The sequence below is a fragment of the Pararge aegeria genome, chromosome 15, assembly GCF_905163445.1.
Source record: "Pararge aegeria chromosome 15, ilParAegt1.1, whole genome shotgun sequence".
Lineage (NCBI taxonomy): Eukaryota > Metazoa > Arthropoda > Insecta > Lepidoptera > Nymphalidae > Pararge > Pararge aegeria.
The window spans coordinates 17,031,367-17,044,179 of NC_053194.1; the positions used below are offsets into that span (position 1 = coordinate 17,031,367).

Below are 12,813 nucleotides of genomic sequence, written 5' to 3' on the forward strand. Positions count from 1 at the left end.
AAATATTGTGTGTATTTGAGTGAAATAAATAGAGTTTAACACAATTAGTATTTTTCCGAGAGATCCTAAGATTACCGATCGGTAAGCTAAAAGTTGCAACGGTGTTTATCACACTAAATCCTCCTAGTGAATTCCGGGCGATTAGGCTAGTAAAACTTTCAATATGTCTTCATTAGTAATTTAAGGGTAATCAAATATTCAGTCCATTTTAAAAATAGATTTATATTACAAGAATCATTCCTCAACTCAGCTTCAAAAAAAAACCCTGAAGTTCCGAAAGTATTTTAGAGCTAATCGACGTCTGGGTGAGTCGCATCGCCGTGAATGGGCAAATTCTTTGTTCTGGCACGCCCTTTCTCGATTGGACATATTCAGGCAAAATCCGGCGAACGAACCCTGACTCGTGATTTTATCAGCACAAAAAATGTGAATTTATGGTCATCTCGCAGTTTTTTCTATCAATTGACGCTTTCTCTTTAGAATTACAAGTTCATGCGTTCTTTAAAAAAAAATTTAACTTTAACGGAAGCAAAGACATCCTAACATCAGATCTGAAATCTTCTAGTTCGGTTGGAAAAAATGGCTTGTGAGAGCACCTAATATCATAAAATCAGTATTAAGCCTGCGCAACTTATTCTCACTGAACTACAAGACTAGCAAGTATATCAAATAAATATTAATAATTGAAACTAATTCTGCTATAAATAAAGGTAGAATTGCCCCTGGCCGTTTAAAGCAAATTCGTACACCAGAAAGATCTTCATGAAACATATTCCTCATTAATGCCAAAAATTTGCAATTGGACAGCTTGTTGTTCTAAAGTGACGGCAATCGCAATCACGACGCAACCACGTACAGACTAAAATACCTAAACGAAATTTTGAATGTGACTCCATTTGTTCTGCGTTCTAAATTAAAATTCAAATTGTCTATCAGCAAATATGACTCTAAACTTGCAGCATTTGGATAACCGTATAGGATAGGATAGCTTCACACTTTATACTATGAATACGGGAATTCACAAAATTTATGGCTATAATATTCTTCAATAAGCCGTAAATTTCTCCAACTTTCAAAACCAAAATGTAGTAGCGCTAAGAATTTATCGTCGCATAAACCATGCAGAAATTTAGCACCGCAAATGTTTAAGGCTACCTACTTATAATAAGGAATCATTTCATTTAATTACCAAAAAGGTTCAACTGTTCACTATTAAATAACAGTTTCTTTATGCATCTCTTTCTCTACTTGTTTTATAAATGCTGATGAGAACGTATTTCTTCCGTTTCGTCTTTTCGCAGCAACTTAGAAAGAATCGGACCAATGTCCATCTTCGAATACTTAATTCGAAGATGGACATTGGTCCGATTGATTCTTTTTTACACAGATCTTCGGCAAAATGAAATCGGCAGTTCTAAAAGTATTGCTGGCCTTTTTACCCTGAAAAAGGATAGCATGTTATTAAGCTTAATTTAATAATTCACATAATTTCTATGATTATGCTTCTTTATAATTTTTATAGTAATAACTGACGGCCGGAGCAGTTGACCCATGGAATTGGGCATGCATCAACCTTAGGCGTAGGTGTTAAGCTTTATGTGCCCAAAGTAACACCACTATAGCGGCATGTGTGGCGTTATTCAAATGTATTAAATTTATTATAAGAGGCAGTAGAGGTATCAAAGAGTGGCAGGATCCGTTACTTAATTTATTGCCAAGCAAAACCACACGGACGCAGTTTATAAATACTTTTTTCCAAAAATTATATGCTTTAAAAAATCTAGAATTTCCAATACCAAAGTTCCCCTATGCTTCTAGGTACTTGAAATTATTGTCTCCAAACTAACGCTCCGCTTCTCAAATTTACGATTTCCGTTTTCCGCAAAATGATTGAATTTTCCAGGAAGCCAAACATAACAAGTCGGCGCGAGGAGTTCGTTATCGCCTCCCGATAGAGGGGGATTTTGATGGCCCGTGACTGCGATACTGCGATTCAATTTAACTTGTATTGTTTTAGTCATTTTAGACCTACTTTGTTATTTACTCTGATAATTGAAATAGAAATGGGGCAGCGAGTTTTTGATTTCCGGATGATCCGGAACAGGGCAAATTGTCCATTAACGCTAGTTAATTTTTATTATGCAGCATTTTTGTCCGAATAACTCAAAAAGTTAAACTTTTGCTCCATAATTTCCAAACGTTTCGTAACAAGAGCACTATAAATAAGTGGAAAAGATTAAATTTATCATCATCATCATGTCAACCAACGGGCGTCCACTGCTGGACCACCATCTCTTTAGCTTAGCAAATCTTTGAGCTACGCCGGTAACTATGGTTTTTCTATGAATCTCCTCGTTTCTGATTTGATCACGTAGAGATACTCCAAGTATAACTTATCAATCACCCGCTGAGTTATCCTGTGCCTTCTTATGATACTTATTGTTGTCTTAGCTCTGAAATGTGTTCGCGACCACACAAATATATCATCATAATCATCTGAAGATGATACCAACCCCCTACCGGCCCACAACAGGGCACGAGTCTCCTTCCATAATGAGAAGGGTTCGAGTCAGTAGTCCACCACGCTGGCCCAGTACGGATTGGTGGCCTCCATATACCTTTAAGAACATTATGTAGAACCCTCAGGCATGCAGGTTTCCTCACGATGTTTTCCTTCGCCGTTGAATATTTTAATTACTTGAAACGCACATAACATAAATTGAAGTCGAGCCTACCCACTGCGCTATCACCGCTTCTCACGAAGATGCTCTATTTGTCACCGATAAATAGCGATCGTTATAATTATTTGATCTGTAATCGACATATTACAGATTTCTGCCTTATTTTTTTAACAGAATCTACGTCTGCCCCTTTTTTAATTAAAACTAACAAAACACTTCTTCATATGCATTTTCACTTTGTCAGGTATAAAAGAAGTATTATAATTGTCCTTTCCACATGGTACACCCTGGAATAGGATGACACTAACACAGAAGTAGTAGGATTTCATGACAGAAATCATCCAGGGACGTTCTGCCTTTGCAGCTTTACTGTGTTCCGGTCTGAAGGGGGTGTTTGCTTGTGTAATTACAGTAGCACAAGAAAACACCTACACTTCAGGTTGATAGACACAGGGCACACATTGTAGGACGTGTTACTTGCATGCTCTATAGTGTTGTTCTGTTTTGTTTTTAGGCGATAGTTTACCAGGTGAAAATTAGCTTGGTCCGTCAATTATTATTATTAAAAAGGCACTTAAGTACATAATACACGTTGTACTTACTAAAATAACTTGTACAGGCGGAAGACGGTTTAGCAGTGCGGCTGAGGTTCGAGGCAGTAAAGCTACCGTGTTCCGGGCAAGCACTGAGAGCCCGAGATGGCGACTCCCTCGGCTCACCGCTACTGGCTTCTTGGGACGGACCTGATAAATCTGCTGTGGTATGGCACTTCAGTTTTCCGTACCCCTTATGGATCAAAAGGATATTAGTTTAATACATTTTTTATTATTACACATTTTTTAATAATATAATACTTTTAAATTATATTATTTTATAGCGTATCCATAGTTTTTAAGCGTCGCTCTGTCAGTGCCTACCGTCCAAACGTCACGTCTGGCTTTACGGAAGATCAGCGCTGTGTCTTTAACAGGCACTGCAAACATGCTGAGTGAAGACCATTTTGGGATCACACCGTTCCTATAATTATTGTGTAGACTATTAAGTTGTATTTTAATTCTAGTGTGTATATCAAAATAAAGTTTTCTTTCTTTCTTTCTATATTTCATTCTAGCTGTTGCCCGTGGCTTTTGGTTTTTCATGAATCCTGCGAGAACCGTACATTTTCCCGGGATAAAAAGGCCCATGTGCAGCCTATGTGCGGATTCAATTCCGAAGTAACCCTGATTATAATACAAGTTACCTCGTATAAATAAAACCAAAAAGTGGAAAATCCATCTGCTTATCATCATCATCATCATCATCATATAAACCCATTATCAGCCCTCTACAGGGAACGGGTCTCCCACAGTGGGAAGGGTGTAGACCGTCGTCCGCCATGCTGGCCGGTCTGGATTGGTGGACTCCAGTAGCCTTTGAGAACATTATAGAGAACTCTTAGGCATGTAGGTTTACTGTGTGATATTTTAATTGCTTAAAACGCACATAACTCGAAAAGGGAATTCTAAGATGGATCCGAAGTCCTAACCACTGGGCTATCACCGCTTTAGGCCCATAGTAAGCGACTATTTTCGGTTACCCTTCCCGTATTTATAGAGTATTTTAACTCTTTAATTTATTTATATAGGCAGACGAAGTAGAAACCACTACGGACGGAAGCGGTATGATAGAAATCGTCGGCGGCAGGCATATTTTAGTGGAGCTGCGGTCTACGGACACGACCGAACACTGCGCGGGGGGTTTCCTCGCCCACGCTACACAAATTGGTAATCACTTTGAATATAATATCAACTTTATACACACACACATACATACTCACATACAACACACACATACACAAACACACACACACACACACACACACAATCTCGAGGTTTATGCGTCGTGGTTTAATAAAATTTACCCTGCGAAGGCGAATTGTGAAGCTTCTTTTAACAAAAATAATTCTTTTCTCCCCATGATAGAGCCTATCCGCAACGCATCAGCAGCTTGGGCCTCAGTTAGCGGTGGTGCGTGGTGGCGAGGTGGTGGAGGGGCCAGGGTCGCAGCCGCTGCATTGGCAGCTCTTGCAGCGCTTGCAGCACTCCTCCTTGCAGTACATTCAGCCCATCGTACCAGGGCGTACCAGAGAGCTGCTGATAAGGAGTCCCTTACGGATAGTGATGGTAAGACCAGCACCTTCACTTCAACTTTTAAAGTTCTTATGGTACTTCTTCGTACTAAGTACACAAACACTTGAGATTCGCACAAAGGTAAACTGTAAAATGCTTTCAGATTGTCTCAGGATTTTTTTGTTGAGTTCTTGAGCTTTGGAAATAATTGAATTCGTCAGAGCGTAAACATAAACAAACTTACAAACTCATAATATGATTTCTTAAATATAGTTTAACGGGTACATACCACGATATTATTTTTGGATTTTTTGATATTTCGTCCCAGTTGCATGGATGTGTCCCGTCGTGACCACGATCAAAATATAGTTATATAAGAAATATTGATTCACCACGAAAATCTTAGTTTGAAATCTTCATAATATGATTTCTGAAAGAACTCTCGATATTACTCTATGATCTAGCACATCATCTTTCTAATTTTAGTCACTTAATCTATTTGAATTACATGACTTCCAAAATTGTATCGTATTTGTATTTGACTATATTAAAAGATCAATGTATTACCAGCTTGCTCAGCATCATTAGAACTCGGTGGGGCTACTGCTGGCTCAAGAAGTACACTGCTATCAGAAGTCGTCGGTGGAGGTGTATCGTTTCGCCGACTGCTCCCTGGAAGAACACGTCATACGAGGCTCAGGGATTCTGACAGAACTTCTGAACATGTGGAACAGAGGTAAGACATCGACTTCTACAAGCTTATATTATTTAGAAAATACTAAAAAATAAAAAAAATTGTTTGTTATCGTATAATCGAGCCCTTTAACTTGATACCCATATCGTGGGAGTTGTGGAAAAAATGTAACTCGCTATTATGTGGAGGCGGCCATTTTGGAAATACAGTAATTTGGAATTTTCTTTGGTCTGGCTTGGTGGGAGGCTTCGTCCATGGCTAGTTACCATCTTACAGGCTAAGACATGCTGCTGAACGATTTCCGATACGATATCACTCAATACCGACCAATCATAGGGCAATTGCCTCCTCTAATGTTAAAAAGTTCACGGTGAACCGCGGTCCAGTGACGCGGTCTCTTGGTCACTTCCTTTTGGGAACTTTATTGAGAACTAACTGTCACTCCTACAGCTTTCTTCACGATGTTTACCTTTACAGTGATATTTAATTGCTTAAAACGCAAATAACTTATTTATTTGATTCTTTAATTAAGGGTTGTCTGTAGGACATCACTTGAAGCGATAAGACCTCCTTCGCGCACTTTTATTTTTGTTCTTTTACAATATTTATTATCTTTATCCCATAATTCCGTAAATGGTGCGTGCCGAGGATCGAAAATGGTTCTCTTGGAGGGATGTAAAACTCATAACCATTAAGCTATCAGCGCTTTCTCTAGAATTTATTCCAATAACATAACCCTTTGCCTTATTAGTGACAAGGATCGTCAACAAGTATATCAACAGCAAGAGCAATAATTACTAAAGACAAATGGAATATGAACAATGATCGTTCGGCACCCTTGTCGCACGAGCACGTGAGCAAACAATGCCACTGGAGCGATCGCTTTAATTACGCTCTTCAACGTTTCGAGAGCGATATAGTTTGTTTGCGAATCATTCGGCTTCTTGATTTTTCCTTGAGCTTGAATACATTTTGTCGGGTTAAAAGTGTAATAGTTTCTTTCTTTAAATATAATTTTAAAAAAAAACATTTTCTTTAACATTTTGGACCCATATTCAAAATTGTGAGATTAACATAAAATAAATATAAAAGACACTTATATTTAAAAAATAAAAACCAATAATTAATTAAAATAAAAAAATTTAAACCAGAATAAATTAAAATACAATTAAAATTCAACTATTTTATATTATTTCATGTTTGAAATCTGGTGCACTTTTTGCCAATGTTTAAAAAATATGTTGTCAGGGCATGCCTGAGCGACGATTCTAAGGAGGTTATTGTTAGAATTTTCGACGGTTTCCTAGAAATCGCAATTCTTTTACAAAGCATAGATAGAAGTCGGAAAATATGTCTATATGCGCGTACCCAGCTTTTGGTAGTATGCGATATTTCAACTTAAGATTGAGCCCGCTTTCCTAGAAGATGCCCATTCACTATTTTTTTTTAATACTAGATAGGATTGCAGTTGATTTAAAGGTACGACATTATAGTTTTACGTAGAAGTCAATTATGTTGATTGAGAAACCAAAAACGCAGGTTAGAAAAAGGTAAATTGTCAATTTTGTGGACTTTATTAGGGACGAAGAAGATCAAGCCACAGATGCAGACGTAGATGAAGACAACGAGAGTGTAGTCAGCGTTGGAAGCGCAACCAGTCAAGCGACGGTGACTCCTGAAAACGTGTCCTCTAGCAGCGCACCTGCGGGTACCAGTAATGATAACGTCACACCATCGCCTTTACGACGATCTCACACAGTGTCTACTTCTCACGTGCCACAGGTAAACTCGTATTTTATTTCAACCTAACAATGTAAGGGAGGCCAGTTAAAGTTTTTAAGATTTAAACTCAGTATTCAAGGCAAGTAAAATGATAAAAAAGCAGAAATAAGTTTTGTAAATCCTATTTTAAGACCAAACATTATTTTAATAAGAGTAGCTTTTTCTTATGTTTTTGTTAGACAAAAATAACGTTTGTTTATATGTAACTTAATTTTTAAGTAAGACGTGTGTTGTAATGGAAAGTTTTGTTTGATATACGAGTACGTGAAAACTTTGTTGTTTACTCTGATGTAGCTATTGCGTTACGAAGTGGCAGATTTCGGTAATCGATAACATTGCTGGTTTAGATGTCACCGATGTTATTCAAATCGATGGACGGCTTGGTACTTTTTGCCCTTACAATCTTGTAAGGCATCTTGTGACTTGCCAGATGTGCCTTGAGATTTAACGGTGCAGAATCGCTACTTCAACAACCTATTGAGCTACGTTAATTCAGTGGTTGAACATCAACTACAAATCGAGAGTTTCCAGGTTCGATCCCTGGGTCGGGACAGTCGGGGAATAGAGAATGCAGCTGTGCTTGCACACATACTTGTGCACTATAATTTCTCCTTTGTAGTTGGAAAATTACTCTGGGGATTGAAAACTGTTGCCGATTTCGGCCAGAGAAGCTATTACTGAATATGTCTTCTAAAGATCTTCTGAATAATCGGATCTTATTGCTAAGAGGTTAAGGTGTTACGTTAAAAACTTCCAGCATTTATCAGCTTCGCACTCATAATTAATTAGTTACTTAACATATTTATCTTCATCTAGATCGCATCGCCACCTCAGCCATCAACAAGTGAAGCAGTTACTGTTGAAATAAGCACTAGTGTAACTAGTGTGAGTGACAGAGACAGCTGCAGTGAAAAAGATAGGGACAGTATGTGGGAAAAGGATAGAACTGACAGCAGAGCTTCGTCCTCTATTTCTGCTGCTACACTTACTAATGTAAGTTAAAAGACAGTATTTTTGTTCTTTATTCCGCTGACTGAATCTTGATGAGATTAAAATCTTCCATTCGTTTGAGCAACGATATGTCCTAGTGAAATAAAGTGATAAATTCTAAGTGAAGCTCTGATATGCTATAGAAATTGATAAAATAACAGCAGTGTAGAATAATCAAGCCCTTTCACTTGATACCCAAATCGTGGGAGTTGTGAAAAAATTTAATTCGCCATTTTGTAGAGGCGGCCGTTTTGGACAATCGATCCGATACTATCTGTTCGGGAAATCTGATGCTACAGACAGACACACAATCACGCATAGTATAATAATAATGTATATATATAGTGTATATATTTAGGCACCTACGTAAAATCTTACCACATCTATCATATTTTGGACAGTTATAAAGACCAGGGTATCATGAATAATTAGAATAGCAGGTACATCGAAGTATGTCATACAAAATTGTATTTTTAAATGATTGCTTAATTGCATAAGCCGATGGTAGTAAGGCCTCTAGGCCTTTTAAAAGCGAAAACTAAAGGGACTATGTTTAATATTTATTATAATTCAGTCTGCTCCTTGCCCTTATCCCACGTGTGGGATAGGCACGAAATGTCCTTTACATACTCGAAGAAAGAGTTGTTTTGGTTTTAGCATATTTTTTAAAGTAATCAACGTCTGTCAACTTTGCAGTGTTTTTTTTTTTTTTTTGTATATTCATTAAATTATTATTTTTGTATAGGGTTGGTATTCACCAGCATTAAGTGGTGTCTCATCGGCGAGGATCCGCGATAATCCTAAGCACACGAAGGAGAGTTGCAATCGGAAACTTCTCCGTTCCGACCTGAGTCTCACTTCCCACCCTGAAATGGAGATCGACTATTATGACTACGAAGTTAATAACGCTGGTATGTGAGTGGTGACAAACTGCCCAAAATATCCTTTACTTGATAGAAACCGCTAATTTTATGCCAGCTCTTATTGGTGGGGTTTATTCCCTAAACAAAACTTGCCAAATATGTATTTAAAAGTGCCGGAATCCGTTGGTTTTCCCGGGATAAAAGTATCTTGTATCCTTCTTCTTCTTCTTCTTCCAAAATACAAGCTTCCTGACCTCCCAGGCGCAACGGTGAGCGCTGTAAATTTTAGTAGGAGGTCCTGGGTTCGGCACTCCCTAACAGATTAGCCCGCTACCATCTTAGACTGCATCATAACTTACCACCAGGTGAGATTGCATTCAAGGGCTTACTTGTAGTGGAATAAACATAAAAAACAAGCAAGGCTTGCAAAAATGAAAATGGATATGCTGTGCAAAATTTAGCAAGATTAGTTTAACTGTGGAGCCATGCAGAACGGGTTTTAATTTCCTGGGAACATAACTCTACTTTTCTGGAATAAAAAGTATTCTAAGTCCATTTCCAAGTTATAAATATGTTACATTTTATCAATATCAGTGCAATTGTCACAAACGCGCAAACGCATTCATAATATTAGTGTTGATTAATTGCCTCTGACGTTAGGGATACTATGATAATACGTAGATCAACCTCACTTTCATAAAAACTCGCTTAACTTTATATTGTACACCGCCTTTAATAAGGTCAAAGAGATTATAATACAGTGTTCAAACCATCATAATTGAATAAAAGATAATGCTTGACAGCTACTTTGCCTGATATAAGTAAAGAATCTAAAAGGAATTTGGCTAATTTAACTCAAGACTATCCACTCTCCCTCTTGTAAACAAACAAAGCTTGTTACGCCAGTAAGATCGTATCGTCGTCGTATCGTATCGATCGTCGATCGGAAACGCTTTTTAATTATTCGGAAAAGTTTTAATACTTTTGCGTACTTGACTTTTTTGTAATCATTAGTGGTTATAGTTTTGTACAAAATTCAGATAAAGATAATACACGGTAACGTCTTTATTTTAAAATTTTGGGAGTTGGCGTATACTAGAATCCCAAACAGACAAGCAATTGGTAACGACTAAAATACCGTGAGGTATCTTTGCATCGTCTAGAATCCCATACAAGACTGAAGTGTATCGAAGATGCGTCCGTATTTATATCAAAATAACCACCGGCAAAATATCAATGAACATTGAATGTGAATCAAATATAATTTTAAACAAGATAAGCACATTTGTCAAAATGCTACAATTAATAAAACATCTGGCATAAATCAAAGTTTAATTATTTATCCACTTTATAAAATTACTGTAACACTATTTATCATCTTTTGTATATTTTTGCTGGAAATTGATATGATAAGTGGTTTTAGGTTCTGTACCAGGCTCTTATTTGGGAATGGACCCCGCGTTTTTGGTTTGGATACCGCCAATTGAGGAAGGTGATATCATCAAGGAGATTGATGAAACCAAAACCCCTATCTATGAGGTGAGTGATCAGGTACTGCGAATTATTAACTCCATTTTAATGTTTGTATATATGATTATTTCTTTGATACCCGAAAAGGTTGTTAAGGACAAAAATAAAATTAATTACACTAAAACACCGGTATTTTAAAAAGTAGACAGTTTAAGTTAATTGTTTTAAAAGACCCTTATGATAAACCATCTCTCAGCTCAAGCTTCATATTTGGTATGCAATGAAGCGCAAATACGTTTCCATAAAGATTATTTGATTCTGCTTTGGCAACATTTTTTATTGCAAATAGTGGCAGAAATAAGAAAAGTGCAGTAAAAGATTACAACGTGCATTTAAATTGAGAATTTGTTCATCGTGTAAAGAAAAACCAGGCAACACTAAGTTAATTTAGGTAAGTTAACTTAAATTATCTTGTTACAGGAGATTATACCGAAAGAACTACGTCCAGATCCTGGCAGCAACACAGAATCACCTGAAGACCGACCGTCATCGAGTACACTTAAGAGAAACTCGGAAAATCGCTCAAATAGATCCAACGAATCTATTAAGTCTATGCGAAAAGTTATGGACAGGAGCAATATCATACATCCCTTAAATTTTAGTATTAGTGATTTGCAAAACTCTCCTAAATTACCTAAAAGATATAAGAAAAAACGTGACGATTCAGTTACTATACCAATGAAAGAACTAACTCTTACAATGTCTCCAGTAAAAGTCCACAGACGAGAAAATAGAAACGATTTCGATAACTCTTCAACTCTAAAAAGAGTGAATGACACTAGAGAAAAAGATAAAGATGCTACTTTAAAAAGAACAACAGATTTTAATGATATTAAATTTGCCGACGAGAATTCCGAATCATCCAATGAAATTAAGTTCGCAGACGACTCGCCTGATAGCAATAGATTGTTCGATAAATATGAAGTAAAAGCTTGAGTAACTAATGAGATATCTTTCCTTTGATTTAAATTTTTTCTTTAATTTAAGTTTCATTTATATTTAAAGACGCAAAGTATGTAAAATAAAAAATACAATATTATATTTTGCTTTTGATATTTAAAATGATACTCGTATTTTAACAACGCATAAATAATGGAACAGAAAGTTTGTACATATTATTGTTTTTTCTTAACTACATAACAAAAACCAGCTTCTCATGTAATATAAAATCTTGCAATTAGTATTAAAATCATTTAAATAATAGATATGAAAGTATGGATGCATATTATTAATCATCCGCTGTAGTCCTATTATCAACTAATACTATCTCATATTTAAGACTTAAAATTTACTCGTAGTAAGATACTTTACTCATAAAATACTATTGAAATTGACAAATAAAATCTGTAACAGATTTTTAGTCAATAATTTCAAGAAATAAATCGAAGCTTTACTTGATACGAAAACATTTGGAACTTTTCAGTGACTCACGGATAGTGTTTTTTTTTTAATTTATTTAATTATTGGGAACTTTTATCGAATACAGATATGCCAGCCGCATCGTCCTCAAAAAGAGCATTTTGTTTATTTTACAGAGCCACTTACTGTAAAACCTTGTTTATATTTTGTGATTTTTATATTATTGACATAAAGATACAATAGTATGCAACAAATACAAATATTTCAGACTTATTGTTGTACGAATCAATGTCTTTGAGCATTTTATTGTTACAATTTTAATGATAAAGAAAATCATTTTCTTTATCATTAAAAGGCTTTCTATAAAATAATAGAATTTCGTTTATTCATTAATAATATAATTGATGGTCCTATTTAGATATATAGCTAAATGTAAATTTTCATTCATGCTTCGGAATTGAAACATTCATATGTAGTTGATAGTAGGCCTACTTAAGATCTATCTGTCTGTGTGTGTCTTTTAAAAGTGAAAAAAATATTATCTAGCTCCAAAATGTCTTTTTGGAATAAACAAAATGAATTCTCAAGACTGGTTTTTATTAAAAGTTATATAAAGGATAAAATACATGGCCATAAATATTAAATTAAAACTTAAAAGCTCTTGATTCGTCAAAGGATTTTCCCGTTTACCACACTTAGAGAGTTTATCGTGTTTATCCAAAAATATACATTCAAGGAGATAAATCATTATCACCTTCAGTAGTTGTATTTAAGGACCAAGATGTAAAACAGTTACCTTTCATATC

General features: G+C 36.0%; 1 protein-coding gene across 1 annotated transcript in view; it reads left to right on the forward strand.

Moving 5' to 3' along the window:
- Nucleotides 1-11,584, forward strand: part of LOC120629848 — a 31,600-nt gene extending 20,016 nt beyond the window's left edge. The window contains exons 8-16 of the mRNA XM_039898909.1: nucleotides 3,301-3,441; nucleotides 4,306-4,444; nucleotides 4,643-4,843; nucleotides 5,360-5,525; nucleotides 7,064-7,265; nucleotides 8,082-8,258; nucleotides 9,001-9,166; nucleotides 10,542-10,657; nucleotides 11,069-11,584. Of these exons, the coding sequence (XP_039754843.1) occupies nucleotides 3,301-3,441; nucleotides 4,306-4,444; nucleotides 4,643-4,843; nucleotides 5,360-5,525; nucleotides 7,064-7,265; nucleotides 8,082-8,258; nucleotides 9,001-9,166; nucleotides 10,542-10,657; nucleotides 11,069-11,584 (1,824 nt within the window). The remainder of the gene's footprint in view (nucleotides 1-3,300; nucleotides 3,442-4,305; nucleotides 4,445-4,642; nucleotides 4,844-5,359; nucleotides 5,526-7,063; nucleotides 7,266-8,081; nucleotides 8,259-9,000; nucleotides 9,167-10,541; nucleotides 10,658-11,068) is intronic.
- The last annotated feature ends 1,229 nt before the right edge of the window (nucleotides 11,585-12,813 follow it).